The following is a 24,702-nucleotide window of genomic DNA, read 5'->3' on the forward strand; positions in this document are numbered from 1 at the left end:
CACCTTCCAATAGTCTCTTTTCTGCGGCTGCTTTCCCAACAATCTATTGGTTATTCATTCCTCTTATTCAGCTTGAATGAAAGAGACTACAAATAGTTTTCTACAAGGTTTGGTTCCCCACTACTACTCTAAAACAAGAGAATAAGGTAAAGAGAAAGATTCTCCATGTTCAGTTTGAAAGGACATGAGAAAAAGTATTAGCTACTTAGGTTTATGTTTGTCTTCTACTTGAATTTTTTTGCAAAAATTTTGCTCTATTTGTACGGGTCACACTCACACACAGTCTTAAATTTCAAATAAATCCTATATATTTCAATCATACAAAAGTTGACAAGCAACTATATAACTTAGCCACTAGATGTTCAGAAACTATGACATTTCATGCCAGTGCTAATTAATGCTAACCCCATGTTATAGTGATATAATCATACCAAGCATCATTGCCAAAATGATTTTTTTACCCGAAATAAGCAATGTCAAGCATTGGAGAAAGTCAAATTGAATCGAAGGGAGGTTAATATTGCAAGATCCTGTTAAGACCACTCTGGTGGCATATCACTGGTTACTTGGTGCCGTCCGGTCACCAAAGACACAAGTTGGTTACCGGCCATGATAGTGACAAATTGATGATCAATCTCACTTGCTATAGATTTTGACCTAGGTCTCATTTTTCTTACTGTCTGAAGTTGACTAAATATGAACACTGATGGGTTTTTAATTATTCCAACTTTTTGAACTGAGGTTAGAATTTTATGCTTACTGAGATAAAAATTAAAATATAAGCCATTTTAATTTGGTATGGCGAACACCTAGCTACTTCAACAAAAATTGAAGCGTATCAAACTGCATCTCTTCAAATTAGTGTGAATAGTAGTTACATGTTTTTAGCCACTTTTATGACTAAATTTATTGAGAGAATCCTTATATTATGAAAAGGTCGAAGCAAGAAATAACAAAAGAGAAGAGGTAAGACCCTTTTCTGTTGTTGCACTACATATAATGAATAAAATCAGGGAACAAGATACATACATACATATATATATATATATATATATATATATATATATATCATAATGATTATCCTTTCTTCCTTATGTTGCATGCTAAAATAATAATGGGCCTTTTCTCTTTCAGCCAATGAATCGTGCATCTTGTTCACACACACACGTCTCATGGAGCTTGCACTGAAACCTAGACTCCGAATTATAGCTATACTCATTCAACCAAAATATCTAGTGGTGGTCCTGGTGGACACCTCTCTAGGCCATTTTGTTGATTTTGCTTTTGCAAAAATCGCTTTTATGGGATTGAGATGACTACAATCATCCGAAAGAGAGAGAGAAACCATAATTTCTAAAACATATATATGATCATATGGCCTGGCATTATATTACTTTTTCTGACAAAGCCTAAACCTTCAATCTTCAAAATAAAATGCATATATTCAGAACATTAATTAATTACTCGATGAGAATTTTTACTCAACAAATTGATCTTTTCCATGGACTAAATACTTATACAGGTCATGTATTAGCTAAAAAAGCATTATAGTCCTGCACATGCAGTGTCTTCACAATAGTAATTGAGCAAGGTTTCTCTAACAAGCTTCATCTCGAAGTAGAAATGTTTACATATAGAGCAATGCCTGACCCACCTCAATTCTACAGTCTGTACTTGAAGCAATTGGTGTAACTAGCAGTGGTACTTTCAGATGGTGAGGTGTGAAGGGCTAGAGTCACTTCCAGACAGTTTCTGTTCGAATCACTCAACAACAACAACAGTATCTAGCATAAGATCCGCAGATGTTAAGCTCCACCACACGCGCCCATAATAATAATTACATTTGTTTTGCTGCTCTTAATTATTAATTGCCTCATATATAATTAATTCCTCTTTTTGCCTATTTGAAATAATTAATGACAGAAATAGAATTTCAAACCCATTTAGCATTCTAAATCAAAGATTGATACTTGATAGATGCAACCCCCCCCCCCACACCCCAAATAAATAAATAATAATAGTGTAGCCAATCAGAAATGGAAAATCTATCTTAGCCAATAATTACAGCTTTAAAATATCATTGAAAACGTAAAGTCGGTAGATCATATCTGATTGTGATAATTTTTTCAGATTGGATTCATGATTTTCTGTGATCTATGAGAATTTCAGATGGGCCCCACGATTTTTATCTTGGAATAGTTTTATTTTTGTTGGTGAAATTTAAATTGAAAACTAACTAAAGATAAGACTTAGTAGTTAAAGCAGTGTTTCATGTTTATAGTTAACTAGTAGAAGATTGATAAGGTCATTAAAGTTCCTGAACATTTGGTTCACCTTTTGTTTCTTCCGTTGAAAATTCAACACCGACTAATTGAGAAGATGTGGATAGGTTAATCTCAAAAGAGAGAGACGATCACAATTGAAGATACTGATTTGACAATTATGAAACAGATAAAAGTTTTATATATATGGCCATAAATTTCATTCTGTTTGATAATTCAGTCCTTGTACAATTCACATATCTTTAACTTTATTTCTATTGCATATTAACATGTTGTTTACGTCATGTTTAGCAAATGAATGCCTTGACTGGTGACAGTTCTGTAGATCATGAAAATAAATAACAGAAAATAGACTTTGTCTAAAGGCGTGTGACCTTGTCAAAACAATGCTCAAGATGTTATCCTTCTTTGTTGGAGCATTCCTTGCTCTTGCATCACTATTTTTCACTAGCTATATCGCTATATGTTATATATCCTCCTTGACTTCATCACTACTTGAAGTAGTGGTTGATGTTACTGCTAATTTATATAATATAGTTGATGGGTTTAGGTTCTTACTATTACCCTATCTCTATTCATAGTTACAGTTAACATTTGTCATTTAGCAAAAAGGTGTCACACAGAATTTGACCGATACGCAACGTAATATATAAGTTGGTCCAAATTCTTAAATATATAACTAAAAAGCATACACATCGGCAATAAAACAACTCTCAATAAACTAAACTTAGAGAAGATTAAATTAATTTAAATGTCCCTAAGATATTTAGAGATTTTTAAATAAATCTATATATATTAAAATTTTGTGCAAATAGATTTTTAAATTTCAAATTAATTTTAATTGAATTCTTGATCATATTGTTAGTAGGGTCCTGATAAATGCAGGGACCTAATTAAAAAAATTATTTTTATAAGCAACTTACAAAATAGGTAAATTAATTGCCTAGTTTTTGAACAACGGAAAGACTTCACTTTGGTATATTTAACAGAATCTTAATGCGAACACCTAATTAAAAAAATTAAAAATTTAAGAATTTATTTGCAAATTTTTAAAATATGAAGGCTGACTTTAAAAATTTAAATTATTCAAAGATACATGTTAATTTAACTTACTAATTAAAATGAAATTAATAAAAAAAACTTTAGAAAAATTATAACATTGCCATGGCTCAGTTTGGTTTAAGTTTTCAATAAATACTTATAAAAAACAATAATAAATTAAATTAAATTCTTTCACGAGTTAAAATTAATTTTTTTCTATTTTTCTAATTTCTATAAATAAAATTTATTCATTTTCTTATTTCATTTTCTTTTCTTATTCGTGATTGATTAGAATTTATCCAAGCTGACCCATATAAAAAATAAATTTAAAAAATTATAAATAAAGTATGATTTTGCAATGGGAACGAAACCCTTCCTCCATCCACAACTTGTTAAGGCTTCTTCTTTCTTCTTTATCATTGATCATTGGCTGTTGGAGGTAGGGTCAAAAAATAGAAACTTTTGAACCCCTAAGTGGGTCATCTAAAAGTTCAAGTGTGGGACCTAAACAATCATGAATTCTACAATTGTTTATTTGTTTCCTTCTGCTTCGTCTTCTTAAAAAAGTAACTTATGGAAGTTAACAAAAGATGGAACAAAATAAGCCAACTTAATTCTAGAATGAATCAAACCGTACCGTTTCAACTCCAGGCTTTAAAGCTTTAGTGCAGTTGTTTGCAAGCTAATAAACGAGTTCACAAAATTTCAGGGTTCATACAGAAGCAACATGCTCCACACCACTAGATAAAATATACATGAGCTATATTTACAAGCAAAGAATACTTTCTATATTTGTTTAACTTCTTATTCCTTTGCGATAGAGAGCCATTGCCTTTTTGTTCAAGCTGCATGTAATATAATATAGTAGAGAAAACTACATTCAAACAAAAAGTGAAACCTAAGCTTGTTTCATTACATTATATCCAAGAAGACATATATCTAATAAGGTTTATCGATGTGAAACTTTTATCAACAATTTCTGAACGTGAAAATTGCTTTTTCATGATTGTTTTTGTATTCCTGCTGTACTTACTGTGCTGAAAAACGAACAAACAGTGACTCTCTTTTGATTTTCTTTTATTTTCTGGATTTTTCTTTCAGTGCAACTATAAACATCGTAAATGTATTTTGATATCTCTTTCATAATGCTTCAAATTCAAAACTTGTTTTCCTCAGGTTGGAACCTAGCTAGCTACACATTAAATAATATATGTATATCCAACCACGGGTCTATTATAGCCCTAATATAAAGCAACAACGCCTGATTAATTACATTAGAGTTTAGACACAATAATTTGGTCTAATAGGTCAAAATAAAATAATATTACATCATATATAGAACTATAATTGAAACGCTAAAAAATATGATCATAGTTTCGGTGCCTCCTATATTTTAAAATCATGGTCTTATTAGTACGAGCACACGTATTTTCATTGGTGCTCTTAAATAGCAAAAATTTTGAAAAAACAAAAACTAAACTCGTTTAATATATATGATAAGATTTTAATAATAAAATATGTGAGTTGAATTACAATATCATAGGATAAAAGTAAGATAAATTCATATATATATATATATATATATATATATATATATTAAAACAATAAATTAGATATTATGACCTGTCTATTTTTAATTTAGAGTCTCTCACATAATAAAATTTACACTAAAGAAAAGAATAAAATTAGGTCACATAATAGAGTTATTATATCATATTAATTAAACTAAATATTAAAATTAGGATAACATAAAAAATATATATAATTTTTTTTATTCTATCCACAAACAAGTCTAAAAAGTATTTTGAAAAGTTTTATTTTCATGTAAGTTTATTAAAAACTTTAACATTCATATTATACTACTTTGAGGTGGACCGGACACCCTCATTGATAGAACAAAAACAAGTTCTGCTTTTGCGAGTGACTAATGATTGTTATTTCATTGTGGTTAATTATTATCATAATTAACCTATTACAATATTAAATAATATATAATATAAAATAATTCTTAACCTTTCATTTTCTTAAAAAATAATTATAACACTCCACAACATTAAAGAAAAAGAAATTAATTAACTAAAACTATATAATATAAATGTTTTTTTTTAAAAGCATCTTCCACACTAGTTAGCATGGATATGGTAATATATAAGTAGTAATCTGTACTAAATGTATAGAGTTAACTATTAACTAATGCTGTATAATTTGATTAAATTTTTCTCCTCTAAAGTGTAATATATATTTCAAATGTTAAAATACAGTTATAACTGCTGCTTAAAAAGTTAATTTAAGTAGACGTAAATATTTGAATTGTTAAAATTTAAAGTATTAATTTTCTGACCAATAGTTTGTGACTACACTTTGCTCTAAAATGAACTTATATCACTTCTAAGGAGACATGCAAATTTAATTTCATTAACCAAATGTACTTTTTTAATGGATAATACTAAATAACAAAATAGTTAGCCCTTTGGTAGCAGATTTTTTTTTTTGTAGAAATAATCATATTTTAAAACTCTCAAAGCTAGCAAGAAAGTATTTTTCAAACTACGTTTAATGAAACACTTAATATGTTTGATGAGTTTAGTAAATAAGTGATTTTTATTATTTTTGTTCTCATCGAATCACGTCTACGTATACTTGAATTTGGTTGAATTTTCAATTAAATTTTTTACTAATTCTAGCTATGTAATTTTTTTATTAGATCGAATTGCTGGAATACTTAGAACATACATACCATCTAAATCGGTTTGGCATAGCTTTTATAGCTAGGCTTCCATTAGATTGACTAGAAAGAAAATGCCACACACCAAACACCACTACAAAACAAAAGTAAATCTTAAAACAAGCAATTACAAGGTCTAAATTTAACAAAATTGATAAACTCACTAACTTAAAAACTAGATAGGGTCGCTAGACACGGCAAACCCATGGTCCACTTATCTCATTATTGATTTAAAATGAGTAATTAAATAATCAAATGGAAGTTTCAGCATAGTATTAATAAGACTGTGCAAGGAGAGGACACACACACAAAAATAAAATTAAGTATATGTAAGCAAGTGCTGGACAAAATGACGTCAGCGTCAGCATTAACCCATTAATTATTTAATTTATAGGTGACAAGTTGCTGGTTAAAAACTGCTGTTCTGCCAACAGAGTCCCTAGAAGGTTGTATTCAGTAGTTGTAAAGGGCACCCTCAGGTATAATAATATGGTAATAGCAAGCTTTCTATACAAGCTTTCGGCTTTTGGTCACTACTCTTTCATATAATAAACCAAATTTTGTACTAGATTTGCAGGTCATTTATTTGTTAAATTAATGGGTCTACTCTGAATAAGACAATAAACCCTTGAAAAGTACAACAGTTAGTTGTCCCCGGCTTATCTAGGCTTTATGTGTGTATAAAACAAAGTAACTTATCCTTTGTGTATATATACCCACATATAATACAAATCCCAAAATAGCCTTTTCAATCCACATATAATATATATATTTTCAGTACTTTTTTATTATATACCAAAAGAGTGCATTGCTCTCAAAGAAACCTGAATCAGTTACTATTACTTTAGCAAGGGATAATATATAAAAGTGTATTCTTTCTCAATAATCAAGTCATTTAGCTGGAACTTCTTTAAGAGACAATTAATGGGTGGTCTTCTAACTAGAACTGCCAAGTTAGTTTCATTTTGTTATGTGTAGACTGCAAACCCGTGAGAAGAAACTGAATAACATCTATAATTATTGATTTATTATGTTAACACACAGTACTAATACTACTAATTACTCTGCTAACAATAATAATATGCTATAGTTTTACAACATTGATGTATGTAGCTATCTATACATTCGACACGCTATGTATCCTATGGTCATAAAATAGTTTTGTTGCACTATGATGAGAATGCTAAATCAAAATCACAAACACTAAACAATAATCGGATAACTATGGTGGAGCTCTTGCGGTATGCATATGAAAACAAACACTAAAGGCACAGGACACAAATGATTAAAACATTGATATGGACAGCTTGGGAGTCTGACATAGCTTCCACATGTCCAAAAAGCAATGGTGCCAAATGTGGAGGGACGGCGCACCAAACAGACAATTGTGAAACCTCAATTGTGAGGAGGAGGAAGAGGAGAATGTGACATGCATATGTATACATTATTTGTGTTAGTGTGAGACCCTTTGATCTAGGCGATTTATTAGCCATGTATATAATGCAATTTTATAAAAACTATATATAATTATTATTATTTGGTTAAAATTAACCGAGCATTGCCACAGTAGCTAGCATTGTTGTTTAAAGTGGTGGAAAAGGCTTAGGGTACAATATAGCGGTGGAAGAGGGGGTGGCGTGAAAACTCGGTGTCACGCCGTCCAAACAAAGACCTTTCCATCTATCTGCCACCCCACGCGCAATCAATAACCTCATCTACAATATATTTCTATATATATATATTATTCTTCTGCTTCTTTTCTGTACAACATTCTCTGATCTCTCTTTATACATGCTCTTGCAAATACATATATATATATAACTCTCCTAGCTCTCTTTAAACAAACATTCACCTTCACCTTAATTACTCCAACGCATCTCTCTCTCTCTCCCCCCCTCTCTATCTCCTTAATCTTCTTCAGTGCCTGTAGCTAGCAAACTCAACAAGAAGATGACACTAACCCAAATTCCTGTGAGTATTCATATATATTTATATTGTCCATAATGTATAAGAATTATTTCTTTTTCTTTTCTCAATTGCTTGTCAAGGTTGGTCTCAAACCACCATGAAACCATTTTGATAATAATCTTTTGGAGGGTTTTTCTCAAGGGAACTACAGCTTTTGGCGTGTCTTCATCCATTTGATCTATCTATATAATTAGCCTGAAAATTTTAAAAAAACTTATATCTTGCTTTTCTTTCTCATTTGTCAGCTTTCTGAACAAAATCCAAGTCTGATATCTTTTGTTTTTTTGTCAACTGAGAATATGTATATCATGATCTTAACAGTAGAAAAAGAGTGATATATATATATATATATATATATATATATATATATATATAACTTTCAAACCATCAATGAAATAGTTTCTCCCATTACCACGAGACATAAAGAAATTTTCAAAGCTATTAGTATTAGTTAGGTTTGGTTGTCTAGGCTTGGGAACCCAGGGTAGTGATTGTGTCCTTGGAAAAATCTGAAAAATAGCTTATGCTGATGAGTGGAACTTTATCTATATCATGCTATATGCTGTTCCTGGTGGTCGTGAATCGTGATCACGACATTTTCATCAGGGCAGGTCTTTCTCCACCACCAGAAGGCGTTGGGAGTGCACTGCACTCAAAGAAATGTGACATGCTTGTGACAGCAAAGTCAAGCTTTTCGGCCAACTTTTGTGTTCAATATACTTTTTCTCATCTTCATGTCATGCAAAAAAAGAGCTTCTTAGGATTAATCATAGGCCTATCTTGTTAGTTAATTTGTTTTATTAATGGTGGGTACCACACATGGTCTGCCAATTTTGTCATTGCACATGCTGCACAATTGTTGGGTCCAATAACAAAGTTATACATCATCATCATCATCATTACAACTAAATATCTAAGCCCTAGATAGCTAGACATTTTTTAAGATATTAGGTTGTAAACTATAATGACAATTTGATAAAGATCAACGCATAGCAAATTGCCATTGGAATTTTCTTTTTCTTATCATCCAATGCTGCCTTCAATGTTAGGCCTTTGCAAAAAGAATTTGAGCATGTTATATATTTGTTTGATAATTTTCTTTTTTATTCTTTTTTCCATTGATCCACGTAAAGGAGAAACAAGATAAACATTTATGTGAATTGAAATTAAAACCTACACATAAAATGGTCAAATTAATCCATGATGACACTCCTTTTCCTCTGCTTTTCTTTCAGGAGAGATCATCAATAGATATGGAATCATGTGTACCTCCAGGATTTAGATTTCATCCAACTGAAGAGGAGCTTGTGGGGTATTACCTCAAGAGGAAGATAAACTGTCTAAAAATCGATCTAGATGTTATTGTTGAGATTGATCTCTACAAAATTGAACCATGGGACATACAAGGTACATTATACTTATCACAGTGCAATCTTGAAATTAATTATAGTACCCTCATAAAGGGTCATAATCTTTTAAATAAAAAGTTTGATAAACTTCATCGGTCAATTACACCCCATATCATGACCCTATGGAGCAAGATATGTGACATTATATAGTTACAATTTTTTGGGGTTGAAATGTATATGCAGATAGGTGCAAGCTAGGATATGAGCAACAGAATGAGTGGTACTTTTTCAGCCATAAAGATAAAAAGTATCCAACAGGCACAAGAACTAACAGGGCCACTGCTGCTGGGTTCTGGAAAGCAACAGGAAGGGACAAGGCTGTGATGTCCAAAAACAGAATAATAGGAATGAGGAAGACCCTCGTGTTCTACAAAGGACGTGCTCCAAATGGAAGGAAAACAGATTGGATTATGCATGAATATAGGCATCAAACCTCTGAACATGGCCCTCCACAGGCATGTTTGTTCTGTCTTGACTCTTGAATCTTTTGACCATTCTCAATTCATCTATGCTACTAGAAATGCAAGTTATAATTCAACGGTAGTTTCCAACAATCTATTTACTATAATATTATGATAAAAGCTCGTATGCATTACGTAAGTGCAAGAAGAAAGCAAATCATTTTTATTATTATATAGGTCGTCAAAACTGTTTTTATCCACTTCAAACAGTACTTTTTCTCTTCCATATTCTTCATTTTCAAACATAAACACTCTTTTTTCCTATTAGAGGAATACAACTAGCATCACACCTTGTAGCACATTGTCTTCAACAGACTCTTTGTTATTTTATGAAATCCCTGTAAGTCTAACAAAATAATATGGTTTCCACTTCTTGTATCATAAAAATAACATAAAATTCATCTAACAATGTTATGTATTAAGAAAAATATTAAAAGAGTGTGTTACTAATTTTTTTCATTATATAATATTTTCATTTCTCTTTTCTCTTTTTTTATGCACTTTTTTTTTATTCTTTCGGGTAATAATTTAAACCAAATGATTATTAGATTATCTATACAAATTACTTTATTTTTGGAGAAATGTTATATTAATGCTTCAATTTTTTATTTTTTTTGTTATATTTTATTATTTTGATTTAAAACTATCTTGAAAATGCTTTATTATATCCCTTGGAAAAAAAACTCTTAAATTTGGAGAACATGGTAGCTAAGTTCAACAGGAGTTAGTTTGTGGTTTACCCTTTATGCTTATGATACAAAATAATTAAACAAAAAGATAGTGTCAGTAATTTTTGCGAAGCACCTTCTATTTTACCGTTTACAAATTGAAGCTTGATATTTTCACTCATTTATTTAACACTATTATAAAACATATTTTATTTGTCTCTCTCTAACGTGGAATTTTATATTGAAAGTGTGAAAAAGTCGTGAATTAAATATTTTTTTACTTAGAAGTTTTGTTTATATTTAAAAATTATATATTATCCATCTTTTTCTTTACTTGCTTATATATTTTTTACACCAACACGTGTCACCCATAATAATATGTACTTGTCAATAACAAGTCAATATTTGATAAGGGAAAAAGATTTTTTTCAGACCTTAAACTTTTATATATTACTTTTACATTCATGTTTTGTTACAAATTCATGACTATATTTAGGGATAACGTGTAAAATTTTCGGGTGTGAAAAAATAAGGATTGATTTGGTGAAGTCTATACCATCTTTAGAAATCGTTACACAAGACCAATTTCAAACATGCAATGAAAAGATATCCACTTTCTTCCAAAAGGTACTTTAATTTTGCCTTTCATAAAGCTCTGGAGGCAAATGAAAATTACGACACGCTTGTGTCCTTTATATTTTGTTCATATAATAATAATATAGAGGAACGTAGCTCAAGAATCAAGATCATGAGATCAAAAGGCTGAACTTGGTATAGTCACTATTGCAGGAAGAAGGATGGGTTGTGTGCCGAGCATTTCGAAAGCCAAGTCCAAGTCACAGGCAAGGTTTTGAACCATGGTGTAGTAGCAGTCAACCACACTATTTCAGAGATCAAAGCTACACAAGGCCCTTATCAATTGCAGACATTTTAAATGACACAAATGTGCTTCATTCTGCTGAAGATACAAGTTTTAGTCACTCCTTCAGTTCGGATCAGCAACAGTTAATTCTATCAAACCAAGCTGTTTTGGACAAACAACTCATTGAGCTTCCACAGCTAGATAGTCCCACTGCAAGTTTGGCAATTAAAGAATGTAACCAACAACACCATAATAATGGCCTAACAAATGAAGAGTATTGCAGTGATGAAAGGAGCAATAACTGTGCACAACAAGGTATTGATTGGAAGAGCTTGGACAACTTGTTTGGGTCACAATTGACCGATACATCTTTTTTTTCACATCCAAACTTGCCCATGATGATACCTCATAACCATGAGCTACAAGCTCAGAATCAAGCTAGTCACATCCTAGGATGCTTTCCTGATTCATAACTTGTGTGTCATCATCCATATATAGCCAATTAATAAATAAAGTCTTAAGTAAGATGATGGATATTCATCATATCATAGTTTTCCATTTATCTTACCACAAGCTAATTTAGAAGTTGTTGGGAGATTGAACCAAAAAGGTTAAAGATCGATGGTTTAGGAGATGATATTATATATTTTTTTCGTGATAAAAGAGATTCCCTTGAAGAGTGAATCTCTACTTTGTTTAGAGTTCAAAAGATAAAGCTCTTCTTTTCTTTTCTGTTTTTGGGTACTAAGTTTAACTTTTTACTGTCCTTGGCTATGTCACTTATAAATGTACATTCTCTTTATTGCATGCTTAGTGTGGCTTTTCTTTGATTTAATCTATTATACATGTCTGTATTTTGTAAGGGCGTCGTGTGTTTTTCATCAATATATGTCTACATGTATGACATCGACGAGGGAATTTCGAGTTCATCAAAATCTTCATTCTTTTCTCTTCTCATCAATTTATTAGTAGAAAAAGCGACAAATTAGCCAAGGTACCATTATATTATATAGAATTTAAAGGGAGAACTGTTAATTTGTGATTATTTTACAAGTGAACAACAAAGAACATACTGATAATATCTATATGACCATGTTAGAGGGATGAAATTACATGTTCCTATTTTTATTTTTTTTAACTCTTTCTTTGCGACTTTGATTAAAAAAATAATGATCCTTTTATTAATGGTTAACTTTATTTGTTTATCTTTTATTTTTTAAAATAGAAAGGTATAAAATATATATAATATTATTTAAGTTCACAAAAAAAAATTATATATTATAACACCACTTTTTAAGGGTTATTAACTAACCCTGTACTTGATTTTTTAACGTCTTTAATGAGGCAATTAATAAAACATTTTTATTTTATTTTTATTCAATATTTTTCATATTTCATTTTTTTTTCTTGACCTTTCTTTCCTTTATATCTATTGGTACCTATCGTTAAATAATTAATTCTTTAATCTTGAGGTTAAGGACAACTTCCATCAATTATCTTGACTTGAGCTGTGTGACTGCGAATGTTAAATTGGTATTGACTTGAGAGCATGCAGTCGACAAGACATCAACCACAAAGGTTTCCAAATGTCTTTCATTAGTGTGACTTGCGAAATGTGAATCGTTAAATACAAAAGTAAAAGTGGAATCCAATTATTAGTGTTTCGAAAGAATCTGCACGTAAAACATGATTAATTGCATAAAAAATATCATTAATAATACTATTATTAGTTTACAGAATTCTGAGAAAGCTAGGAAGAAAAAAAAAAGGGAGGCAAAGGCAAAAGTGCTTAACAACATATATTGGGGGATTTGAACAGATCTTTGATATCATTTTCACACCTTCATTTATGGCATATACTTTAAATTTAAACATCAGGACCAATAGAAACTTCCTTCTCCTGACCGAAATTTTTTTTTATTAACACATTTTTTAATATACTTTTAGTTATAAATTGAATCTATTAAAATGACATAATTATAGAAGAGACAAGTTAAATTAAGAAAAAAAAAAGGAAAGTTTACATCATTTATATATTTTTTAATAAATTGTAATTAATTTTAAAAAATATATTACTAGCTCTTGATACTATCTTTTAAACATCAACGATAATAATGGTTTTCTACTATATTCGTACGTGCATGGCACAATATGCTGTAATAAACAATTGAACTTTGACATATGTGAACTAGTGGCGTAGGCTAAATTATAAAAGAAAAGTTGATATTATTTTTACATTATTTTCCAACATATTAGGGGGTCTCTACCATTTCTTTTAAATAATGTGTCAAAATGTTGTAGTGTTGTGTAAAGTTTCTTTCAGCACTATAACCTTCTGCATCTGCTTTCCTCTTTTTTTGGGTGCAAAGAAAAACTTTTACTTCAATAAAATATAACAAAGCAAATCACCCTACATTTGCAGAGGTCACACATATACACACGCACAGATCTTATAACATATATATGATTTAGATCTAATATCTATGTCTCAAGTCTTACGGTTTTTATAGATTAAGAATATACATAATAATTTTCCTCTGTCGGTAAATTTATCAATTTCTTTATCAAGTGAATATATATTACAAGTTCTAATAAAATAAGATGTTGAATGTAACATTTAAGTCATAAACTTCTTTTACCTAATATTATAACCCCTTTTTTTCTGGAATTAACCAACCCAAATTTTGTCATTGCATTTTTTGTCCTTTTTTTTTTCCAGTGTGATCAACCAAAAATTGTCTACTCAAATTAGACCCAAAGCAAATTGTTAACTGGGCTTGATGGGCCTCCCCGTTTACTAAGCCTAGATTCGAACTTTAACAATCATTATTACCAAACTCCCAAAGTTTATATCATTAGACCAAAATAAAATTACCAGACACCCCTTTCCCCCAAAGTAAATAACTAAATAAATACATAAACAAAACCAAAAAATTTCACCCAAAAAAAAAAAAAACCAATAATTATTATTTAGAAAAAAAAAAAAAAAAGCGGTGACATTTCTGAACTTTGCAGGTGCACCGATAACGCTCGGATCCGTGAGGAAAGCAAGTTTTCAGCTGCTTGTCTATAGTTTCTTTTTTTTATTTCTTTTTGGTACTATTTTTTAGCTTGTTAAAAATGCTAGGAATAAAATGCATACATCCTTAAATATTTAACAAAAAATAGTATTTTAAAAAACTTAAATATTTAGGGCTTGTTTATTTCTATTCTTGAATAGAGTTTTTTGTTTTAAAAAAAACAGAAAAACTTGTTTGTTAATATAAATTTTAAATATTATTTTTAAAAATAATTTTTTATTTTCAGTTTTTAAAACTAAAAAATAGAATTATTATTTAGGTATTTTTATTTAATTTTTCTGTTTCTCCTTCTATAACTAACAAAAAAATTAACTAAAAACTGTTTTAAAAACTAATTTATCAAACGATTTTTATTTTTACTTTTTCTAAAAATTGTTTTAAAATTTAATTTTTAAAATTTGAAAATATACAAATAAAATTAATTTTTATTATTTTAAATTTTTCATAAATAAAGATATTATGAAATTTAATAATTTTATAAATTATTCATGTTAACTTTTATTTTGACGGCTATACGGCATAATAATAGAGATAGAAGAATAAAAAATAGTTACATAAAAATTTATATTTGACTAATATTTAACAAATAATTTATTGTACTAACTTTCAAAGCATCTGATATGTTTGAAACTATAAAGATATAACTAAAAATAAAACTTAATTAAAAATCGAATAAAATCGTAAATATTTTAGATTAATTTAATCATAAATCAATTGAAAATTTTTAATTTGATCCCTTACAAATATATGGATTACCAATAAGTTTTTTAAAATTTTAAACACCAAATTATTTTTAAAAAAATACTTTATCATCATACTAGTCTTCTAAATAGTTTAAATAAAATTATTTAAAAAAGTAATCTATCGTTAAATTAATATATAAAAAATTTAAATATCATGATAATAGTTCTTATAACGAATTGTACTAACGAGGGGGGGGGGGGGAAATCATAAATAAGAGTTTACTTTTTTTTAATAATATATAAAATTTCAGTGTATTAATTGTTATATATAACTAAATTATGATAAAAAAAATTATTCGATGAATTAGTTTGGTGATAATTTATATTTTTAAAGGGATTATCAAGAAATAATTTTATTAAAAAATTGAAAATAATAAATTAAATTTATGGCCAAAGTTTTTTAAAATTTAATCTAATAATATATATATTGCAAATGGGGACATGCCTTTATATGACATCAAAGTCCACGTGTATGTCATTTATAACAGTACATAATTGTTTGACTTAAGGGTTAAGATAAAGCCAAGTAATATATATAGAAAAAATGTGTTTCAAATCTTTTTGGCTAAGTTTAATGTAAATGTTAAGTCTTGCAGTCCTCACAATTTAAAAATTAAGTACTTCCTAAAGTTTAAATTTAAGAAATAAAAAAGCCTAAAAACGTAACATTAAAAATTGAATTCAAAATTAACATAAAATCAGTCAATAACTTTAATACTAGAAAATATCAAAATTTGTGGACAAAAGTGCAAATTCACTTCTCACCTAATTGGGGTGTTGGTGTTAAGACATTTTCTGTTTTTCACACAAAAGTTATTTTAACTTAGAATATTCTTTTATAACTATTAAAATAAACTTTGCTTCTTTCAATAATTTTACAATTTAAATGAACTGAATTTAAAGCTTAATTAATATGTCTGTGGGATTCAAATATCTATTAATGAATAAATAATATTGATTTATAATAATTTTTTATTTTTGTTCGGATTTTTTATTGACATTTTCTCACGTTATTTTGTTTCTTTCAAATTAGGTGTGAACCATATTTTCAGTAAGATTGTCCGAATAAACTGATTGATTCCAGAATCTGTGAAAAGGCATAGTTTTGATATTTTTCTTTTTAAAATCTTGTAAAAGAATGGAAAGAGAAAGGTAAAATAAGCTAACTTTTTATAAATAAAATTAAGTTACATATTTTAAATTTTAAAGAAGTTAAAAAAATTACTTAAAATAAATTAAGATAAATAAATTAATATTAATTTTTGAAAATTATATGTTATATATTTTTAATAAATAATTATTATATAATTTAATTTATTAAATTAATGTATTTTATCAAACACGTAAATCAATTAATAGATAACTATTTTCATTTAACTGTAATTTTTAATTTAAGTTTTATGAATGTTGTTGTATTAGTTAAGCAAGAAAACAAATTAAATTAAACTATTATTTAATAATACACAGTACTTTTTGATATTCTATTATTTTTAACCAAATTTTATTATATATAAATACTTATTTTATACTTATTAACATACATTATAACTTTAATAATTTTTATAAGAATTAAAATCCGTTTATTAAGAAAAATATTTAAACTTATATATTAATTTTAATTTCTTAACTAAAACCAAATATTTTGCTTCAAAATGTTGAAAAATTGAAAAATAGTCCTAAATGAATTCATGTTTCTAAAAGTGAAAATACTTTTAAAAAATATATACTTTTAATTATTATTATTTTTTATTATACGAAAAAAATTACTTTAATTAACCACATTCTTCTTCCCATCTGTTCTTCGATGTTGAAAAGCCCCTCCCCCTCTCTCTTTCTCCAACAACGCACACTGCAGGTAAAATTCGCAGAAGGATCCACCGTTCCTCTCTTTCTATCTCTTCCGCCCCCAAAATCTTAGGGTTTCCACAAATCAACAACAAAGGCAAAGGCACATCCAAACTGAAGAGTTTCAAAGTTGGATTCCACAGCCACCCACACTGATCCCGGAAGCCCCATGAGATATCGGTGATTGGATCGGACAATGGCGGCGCCGAGGAATGTGACGGCGACGAGGGACGAAGAGAAAGGGGAGGACGACGACTCACCCTCCGCCAAGAAACCCAAATCGGAGAAATTTCCACTCAACAGTTGGGAATTCTTCGCCGCCGTCACCGTCTTCTTCGTCTTCTCCACTGGTCTCTTCTGCATTTACCTCACCATGCCCCCTGCTGCTTACACCAACCTCAAGCTTCCCCGCACCCTCTCTGATCTTCGCCTTCTCAAGTAACCTAATAATTTTTTAAATTTTATTATTATTTCTCACTTTCATGATTAAAAATGTGATTTTTTTTTATGAAATGTATTTTGGGTTGTTTTTATTTTATGTATGTGTTTGTTTACAGGGAACATCTTTCGACGTATGCGAAAAAGCACCCTGCACAGTTTATTCTTGGATACTGCTCTACCTACATCTTCATGCAGACTTTCATGATTCCGGGGACAATCTTCATGTCCCTCTTAGCTGGGGCACTTTTCGGAGTTGTACGAGGAATCATGTTGGTTGTTTTCAATGCCACTGCTGGAGCATCTTCCTGTTTCTTTTTGTCTAAGTTAATTGGAAGGCCTTTGGTTTCTTGGCTGTGGCCTGAAAAGCTTAGGTTTTTCCAAGCTGAGGTTTGTCTTTTTTAAAATGTCATTTATCTATGTACAAATGTTGCGGTATATAAGTTTTGATCTAAAATTTTGGTTTTCTGGGGTGGTTGAATCAGATTGCAAAGCGTAGGGATAAGCTGCTGAATTACATGCTTTTTCTAAGGATAACTCCGACATTGCCAAATCTGTTCATCAATTTGGCATCTCCGATTGTTGATGTTCCGTTTCATATATTCTTTTTCGCAACCTTGATTGGTCTTATTCCGGCCTCTTATATTACCGTCAGAGTAAGCTTGTGTCCTTCTCTTGCTGTTATTTTACAATATGCTCTCTCTTTTCTTTTTTCTTTACCTGATATGTTTCGAGTCCTAATTGTGTACTCAAACTATTTTTTGCTTGACCACGTTCTAGTTACTCTCTTATAGTTGCCTGTGGGCTTCTGCAATTGGAACTTTTAAATTTTTGAAATTCCAAATCTCATCTTATTCTTACTCAAGGGAGAAATGAAGAAGAATAGAGGGACTAAGGGTCTTCTCAAATGATTATTAGAACATTTATTGGATGGATGGATATGATCATCGACTTAAGGAATTGAGCATCCTCAGTTATAAGTTTTATGAATGACAATTGGCCGTGTTTGTTTTTAATGCTCAGAAACACTGTGAATTAGATCTGTTTATATTGGACTGTGATTTTTTCCCTAAAGGAGACAGTTCAATAGTTGTGTTGAAGTAACTTTTGTTTGAGTGTGCAATTATTTGAGAAGATGCTGATAATGCATTATATTTATTTATTTGAACAAGTAGGAGTAAAACAAAATTAGGCAAGAACTGTCAACATCATAGAATCTGATCTTGAGGAGAATATGTGGTTGTCTTTGGCTTCAAGGCCCTGAGTAAACAATTTTCAGGGATTTAGTGCAGTGTTTATGTTGAAGGATATTGAGTATTTTAAAGGTTGTGCTGGTATAGTTTCCATTGAAAAGGCATTATTAGGTTGTATGAATATGCTAGAGAAGACACTGTTCTTGTGATCACGAAGAGTAGTACTGAGCTGGTTGGGGATTCCTCCCATGTATAATGTAGAATTTCCTTCGAATGCTCTACTATCAGTGAACTGCATCCGAACCCTTTTCTCAAGGACTGCTTAGAATGTGTTTTGTGCTGCCCCTCTGCCCCTTCTTGCATGTCATATATTGATCTTAATCATCATGACATTTGTGTATTTTATCGTTCCAATTTCATGGATGAAAAGGCTAAGTATTTTTCTGGTATGTCCATAATTCCATTGTAGCTGTTTTTCTGCTTTTCTTTTATTATTTTCCTAACATTTTCATTACTATTTAACTAGGCTGGCCTTGCTCTTGGGGATCTGAAGTCAGTTAAGGATCTATATGATTTTAAGACATTATCAGTACTTTTCCTCATTGGTTTTGTTTCCATATGTCCAACACTTCTGAAGAGGAAGCGAGTATATGAATGAAGTTGTGCTGGATCTACTCGCTTAATCCTTTTTGTCAAAGCTAAGTTACGTAATCTTATTAGATGGTGAAGGCAGTGAATCAGAGTAGGTAAAAATTTGAGAAAAATTTCAATGAGAAAGGATGTTTGGTTATCAATTAAAACTCTGGTATATGCTCCATTTTATTTTCTTCTGGAGCCCAAGTTTTCCATTTTCTTTTTGATTGTGTGGAGAGTAAGGGTGACTTAGCTTTGTGGGGGATCAACCAATCCAACTACGGCTAAACGGGGCTTTTGTTGGTGCACTTAAATTACTCACAATGTTGCTTTGATGGCATCAGGAAGGATGTGGTGATTGTTTAACTATGCTGTATGCATACGTGTCTTACACCATATAGCAACTGACTTTTACTCTGTATTATTTATTCAGTATAAGAATAGTAGAGAATTTCAATCATTACTCTTCCTTTCATTTGTTTAACTCTGATATTGTCTGTCTTGATGCTCTGACATTTACCGATTAATATTCTAGAGGGATTACAAGGGAAAGAGGAGGAGGTGGATGCACATAAATGTTGGGAAATTACTTTGCATAAAATTCCAATACTCAAACAAGAATACATGCATACTGTGTATGCACTTGGATGAAATATTAACAACAAATGTTTCAATTTGCCCATGAGTTATTTAGTTTCAGACCATTGATTTCATTATGACTAGACCAGTCTTTTTATTTTTTTGTCAAAATAAATACTTAAGTTGAATTAATCAAAATTATTCAATGTAAATCACACTAAAATTAACTAAATGTGATATTAACAACTCGTTTACTGGTAAAGTTCAAAGTATTTTATATCATTGCTGACCCAATTGTGTCATAGACTGTCGTTACGTAAAACAACCTCGTTTCAAAAATGTAGGTACAACTCGGATTGATGATAAAAAGAAATTATATATGTTTGATAATTTTGAGGTGAACAGATGTTGGTAAAAAAACATTTGCTTAAGCCCGAAAAAATGAATAAAACAAGATGCAATCGTATTTATTAAGTCACAAGGTTCTTAACCTTATCTATCTTTCGTTTTAGTTAGAATAAAAAGTTTTTATTTTGTAAATAATTATTAAACTCGAGACTCTTTCTACCCGTTGACATCCATTATCCCCTCATCTTAAAATTGTTATTGTAAATAAATAATTTATGTTGCTATAACTCATTATTATTATTATTATACCTGCATTTCTAGGGGCATCTTTGTATAGTAGAAAATACTTGCTTACATCTACAATGAACTTGCTACTTATAAATGGAAATTTGGTTTGGAAAATGTGTAATAAATTCTTTTTAATAGACTATTTATTATCAAATATATATTATACAATATTCACTAAATCACACAAGTCTCACTCCGTTTAAAAGATTCGCAGTAAAATTTATCCAATAACAAAAAGATGTGTTGAAAGATTATCCTAAGTTATCGTTTGTATTTCAAAATCATATGGCTGCTCTTCTCTTTTCGCATGATTCAGGTGCAACATTGGGTGGAGCATCAGTCACTAGCAATAAGGTGACAAGAGAAAGTAGCGCAAGTGCCAAGGCCTACATCAACAAATTTAAATCCATTGTTTCAAGAGAAAACAAATGAGAGCAGAGGAAGTTTTTAATTTGAAATGAGAGAACTTTAGGACAACAATTTTTCAAATTTTGTATATTTAGTTTTTTTTCCTTCCTTATCTTCTCTTTATTTTTTCTTTAAATAAAGAATATAACCTTTCCAAAGTTAGAGATTGTATTTTCTCCCTCTTTATTTAAAAGTGCACAAATAAAAAGGTATTTTTCTTTATTTTTAGTTAGTTAAGATCACGATAATTTTAAATTAAATCAAGAAAAATGCATGATTAGAGACACTAGCTTTAGAAGAGTTTTTGCTCGTCATATATATAAAGGAACTAATTAAGATGAGTAATATTCTTAAGACTTGGAAAAGTAAAGTTGTTCCAGCAAATCTTCTATGCAACAATTCTAAGCAAACAAACTCATTATAGTAGGGGGTTAAAATTGGCAAGAAAAATAGCAATGTATCAGGAAACAGGAGATTACAATATGCCATACATTAGCTAGATATAAACTTAAAAGACTCCGTTTCAAATTAAAGCAAAACTAATCATGGCAAAATGATTGCTTATGATTAAAGATGAAGGAAGATACAGTATAGGCACAGTGCTGAAGATCTTCATGATTCCAAATCTTCCATAGTAACCTTTGGGTAGTTTTCATAGCCCATAATGCTATTTATTCGTATACGTGTATTTGGCTGTTACAAGTTGAAAGCCAACACAAACAATGTCAAGCATTTGGAACGCAGGGACAAATCATTTTTTTTTTTTAAATAAGTTAAAAAGTAATTTGAATTTTCATATCAAATTCAGATAAATCATTGATTTAATTTGCTAACATTAATAGCATGCTAATATCTTGCTCTACACAGTATAATAGGTGAACCATGCTAGATGTGATTATAGCCACCTTAGAAAGCACGGTGAATTGATTATGACTGCCATGGAATGAGATTTTCAACTTTATGATTTGGAATGCAAGAAACACAGATGATGATAACCAAATTTTACTATTTTGCTTCTACATTTCTTGAAAGCTCAAGCAAAGACTATGAATTACAGCAAAATGGAATTTATAATAGAGATTGGCCTTTCCTAATTCTTTCACAGTGAAGCAAAAATCAGTTAACAAATATATGAGAAGGTAATATGTTAACAAGAGACAGAACCTTGATGGAAACAATGAGCATAAAGACGATAAAACAATGCAGGGATTCATTATTTTCAACACCGGTTGAGTTTAACTCACCAAAAATAACTAGAAAAAAGTAATAAAATTAAAAACCAAGGATGGTAAATGCATGTAAACAATTTTCATGCATGTATTACTGCTTTTTGTAATGAGTTATGAATTTTTTGAACACATTTACCCAGTCACACAAACACACACAAAATGGATTCGCCTATTTTCAAGCTCACTTCAGAAATTAAAAGGTGTGAATTCCCCTCTATGAACAAGTAATTCCCAACCACCCCCAAGCCACACAAACCGACATTTTAATTGCAAACAAAATAAACAATAAATAATTTGATCGCATAATTGACAGCAGAATAACTGCAGTACCTGTCTGTGCCCAATAGTTCTGCGATAGTGTTTCTTCTTTTTATATTTGAAGACAATTACTTTGGGGTCCAAACCCTGCATTGAAAAATGGTTTAAGGAAGAAGGTTTTTAAGAAGCATTTTTTTTTTTAACTTCCTATCAGGAGAAGAGAAACAAAAAGAAAGAGGTGTACCTGCTCTTCCACTGTTGCATATACAACAGCATTTGTTACTATTGGTTGCCCAATGTAGCAAGATGTATCGGTGCCAACCAGTAAAACCTTATGTAAGGCAATCTGCAGTTCCAAGGAGCTAAACTTAAACTAATAATAAAAATAAACTTTGAAAATTATAGCAGTTATTCATATAATATTATCACTTTAGCTGGCAAGACCCCTAACCACTTATACCCCAGCTTAGGCCAAATTACTCCAAAAATACTTTTGCGTTGGACCCCTTAAAATTACAGGTCCTAAGCCATGATTGATGATTCAAATCATTAATAGGTGTCAATTATCCATTGACAAATAAAATAGCAAAAATCAGGTAAATTTTCATGATAATCAATCATATGAAAAAGGGGAGAGAGCATTCATATTTCTGTAAGCTAGTCAATAAACTTCACTCTCCACCACAAAAATATTCTGCATCTTGTCCTCTAGGAAAGCCAAGAGTTTGATATAATGAATGAAGAGATAAATTGTCAGTTTGTTATATTATTATTATACAACCAATTACACCATAATTTTTATTAAAAAAAACTGTATTTTACCCCAAGAAAATCTCATGATGTAATTCATGCATTTGCGCATACATCAACACTACTTTTATTTTGTTAATTATTATCCAGCTTCCTATCACATTCAAACCGCAACAATTATAGCAGTAATAATTAGTGAGAAAGTGGTGGTATTATGTTTGTCATAGTCATAATCAAATAAAGAAACAGATATTGAATGAGTGTTAAGAAATGATGCAAAACTGGGGCTAAAGGACTGAAAGGGTAGCCCTGTTGCTAGAGAGACAGAGACACCATAGGAAAAATCATTAAGTTCAAAAGGGTAGCCCTATTGCTAGTGTCAACGGATTCGGGATAAATCATTATGGCATCATTCGATCTATATAGCCAACTACACCCAGTGGAAAAAGACCTACTTGTTGTTGCTAGGTGCTCAAACGGCATAAGTTGAAACGACAGTAAACAAGAAGCAAACAAGATATGTACCTTATCATTAACCTTAGCACCTTTCAGTCTCTGAACAACAATCCAGCGCCCAGGGTGAACAATATATTGGCGTGAACCAATCTAAACAAGACAGCAAAAATATAAGTTCAAAAGCAAGTACAAAAGACAGTATCTGCTGAAACCCCAGAATAAAAAAATATACTTATTTTCCTATGTAACAAGCTGAAAGAGGAACAACATAGAAAACGGTTAATTAACCACAAATATATAAACTCATTTGGAAGCCACAAATCTGCAAGTAAAGATACAATCACTAAGAAAAAAAACTCATATTAATCACCCTTAGAATAAACCAAGGTTGCTACTACTTTACAATAGCACAAACAAAAAATTAAGACCAATGGGTCAACATAAACAACATTGGGAATCACCAAGAAAACTCAGCGTTAGAATCATCATCTGGACAAAGAATTTTGAATCAAAGCTTCAAACTTTTCAACATTGGGTCATCCAATCCCATACCCAACATCGGAAAAAGCAAGTGAGCACTCACCATTACAACGGCGAACAGACCGGGTTCCCACGAGGGAGACTGGCTCGGAGAAGCTTGCACAATTTGGGCCGGTTCGGGCTCACCCAAACCCAAACCCAAACCGGGTTCAGACTGGACCGGTTCGGTTTCGGCGAGTGTAGATTCAGTGGACTTGGGAAGGGGTAACAGAGGTAAGCGTGTTGAGAAATTGAGATTGTAAGAGTGAGAAGGAAAGCGAGTGAGATTGAAAGATTGAGAAAATAAAGGTTTGGGATTGTGGGAAATGGAGCAATGGGTTGCAAAATTAGCAGAGAGTGTTGAAACAGTTGTTGCAGTGGCAGAAGCCATTTTTGAGAGCCCTCTCTCTCTCTCTCTCTTCTTCTCCTCAGGTCTATCCTCTCTGTTCCTATCCGTTTTCTCTTACCACAAGGGCATTTTATTATTCACCCAAAAATAAATTTTAAAATTGGTTTCAC

The 24,702-nt window shown here is 30.6% G+C and overlaps 3 protein-coding genes across 5 annotated transcripts; 2 read left to right on the forward strand and 1 right to left on the reverse strand.

Moving 5' to 3' along the window:
- Positions 1 to 7,900: 7,900 nt before the first annotated feature.
- Positions 7,901 to 11,889, forward strand: LOC113871775 (NAC domain-containing protein 30). The gene is made up of 4 exons (XM_027508880.1): positions 7,901 to 8,019; positions 9,252 to 9,423; positions 9,609 to 9,880; positions 11,344 to 11,889. The coding sequence occupies exons 1-4, from the start codon at positions 7,999 to 8,001 to the stop codon at positions 11,887 to 11,889; spliced, it is 1,011 nt and encodes a 336-aa protein (XP_027364681.1). The 5' UTR covers positions 7,901 to 7,998.
- Positions 11,890 to 17,042: 5,153 nt separating this feature from the next.
- LOC113872093 (uncharacterized membrane protein At4g09580) lies at positions 17,043 to 19,816 on the forward strand. Of its 2 annotated transcripts, none has more exons than XM_027509358.1 (4): positions 17,043 to 17,522; positions 17,642 to 17,912; positions 18,008 to 18,178; positions 19,242 to 19,816. In XM_027509358.1, the coding sequence occupies exons 1-4, from the start codon at positions 17,281 to 17,283 to the stop codon at positions 19,371 to 19,373; spliced, it is 816 nt and encodes a 271-aa protein (XP_027365159.1). In that variant the 5' UTR covers positions 17,043 to 17,280; the 3' UTR covers positions 19,374 to 19,816. The 2 variants fall into 2 exon arrangements, with proteins under 2 accessions (XP_027365159.1, XP_027365160.1); XM_027509359.1 differs by lacking the exon at positions 19,242 to 19,816 and adding an exon at positions 18,389 to 18,805 and having other exon boundaries at positions 17,057 to 17,522.
- On the reverse strand, positions 19,089 to 24,697 carry LOC113872094 (50S ribosomal protein L21, chloroplastic). 2 transcript variants are annotated; one of them, XM_027509361.1, is made up of 6 exons: positions 24,248 to 24,697; positions 23,734 to 23,814; positions 22,703 to 22,804; positions 22,531 to 22,605; positions 21,559 to 21,664; positions 20,668 to 20,949 (listed from the first exon to the last, which is right to left on the reverse strand). In XM_027509361.1, exons 1-5 carry the CDS (start codon positions 24,572 to 24,574, stop codon positions 21,584 to 21,586), a joined length of 666 nt encoding a protein of 221 aa, XP_027365162.1. In that variant the 5' UTR covers positions 24,575 to 24,697; the 3' UTR covers positions 20,668 to 20,949; positions 21,559 to 21,583. The 2 variants fall into 2 exon arrangements, with proteins under 2 accessions (XP_027365161.1, XP_027365162.1); XM_027509360.1 differs by having other exon boundaries at positions 19,089 to 21,664; positions 24,248 to 24,696.
- Between the last annotated feature and the right edge of the window lie 5 nt (positions 24,698 to 24,702).

This window comes from Abrus precatorius, unplaced genomic scaffold (assembly GCF_003935025.1).
Source record: "Abrus precatorius isolate BTA unplaced genomic scaffold, Abrus_2018 Scaffold7, whole genome shotgun sequence".
In the NCBI taxonomy this organism is placed as follows: domain Eukaryota; kingdom Viridiplantae; phylum Streptophyta; class Magnoliopsida; order Fabales; family Fabaceae; genus Abrus; species Abrus precatorius.

Excerpts from the sequence above, each read along its gene's own strand:
- LOC113871775 (XM_027508880.1), top strand. The coding sequence starts at position 7,999 with ATGACACTAACCCAAATTCCT. Across the intron at positions 9,424-9,608 it reads TGAACCATGGGACATACAAG|ATAGGTGCAAGCTAGGATAT; the intron begins GTACATTATACT and ends ATGTATATGCAG. Across the intron at positions 9,881-11,343 it reads CTGAACATGGCCCTCCACAG|GAAGAAGGATGGGTTGTGTG; the intron begins GCATGTTTGTTC and ends TCACTATTGCAG.
- LOC113872093 (XM_027509358.1), top strand. The coding sequence starts at position 17,281 with ATGGCGGCGCCGAGGAATGTGACGGCGACGAGGGACGAAGAGAAAGGG. Across the intron at positions 17,523-17,641 it reads TCTGATCTTCGCCTTCTCAA|GGAACATCTTTCGACGTATG; the intron begins GTAACCTAATAA and ends GTTTGTTTACAG. Across the intron at positions 18,179-19,241 it reads CCTCTTATATTACCGTCAGA|GCTGGCCTTGCTCTTGGGGA; the intron begins GTAAGCTTGTGT and ends CTATTTAACTAG.
- LOC113872094 (XM_027509360.1), bottom strand. The coding sequence starts at position 24,574 with ATGGCTTCTGCCACTGCAACAACTGTTTCAACACTCTCTGCTAATTTT. Across the intron at positions 22,606-22,702 it reads ATGCAACAGTGGAAGAGCAG|GGTTTGGACCCCAAAGTAAT; the intron begins GTACACCTCTTT and ends TTTTCAATGCAG. Across the intron at positions 21,665-22,530 it reads GAACTATTGGGCACAGACAG|CCAAATACACGTATACGAAT; the intron begins GTACTGCAGTTA and ends AACTTGTAACAG.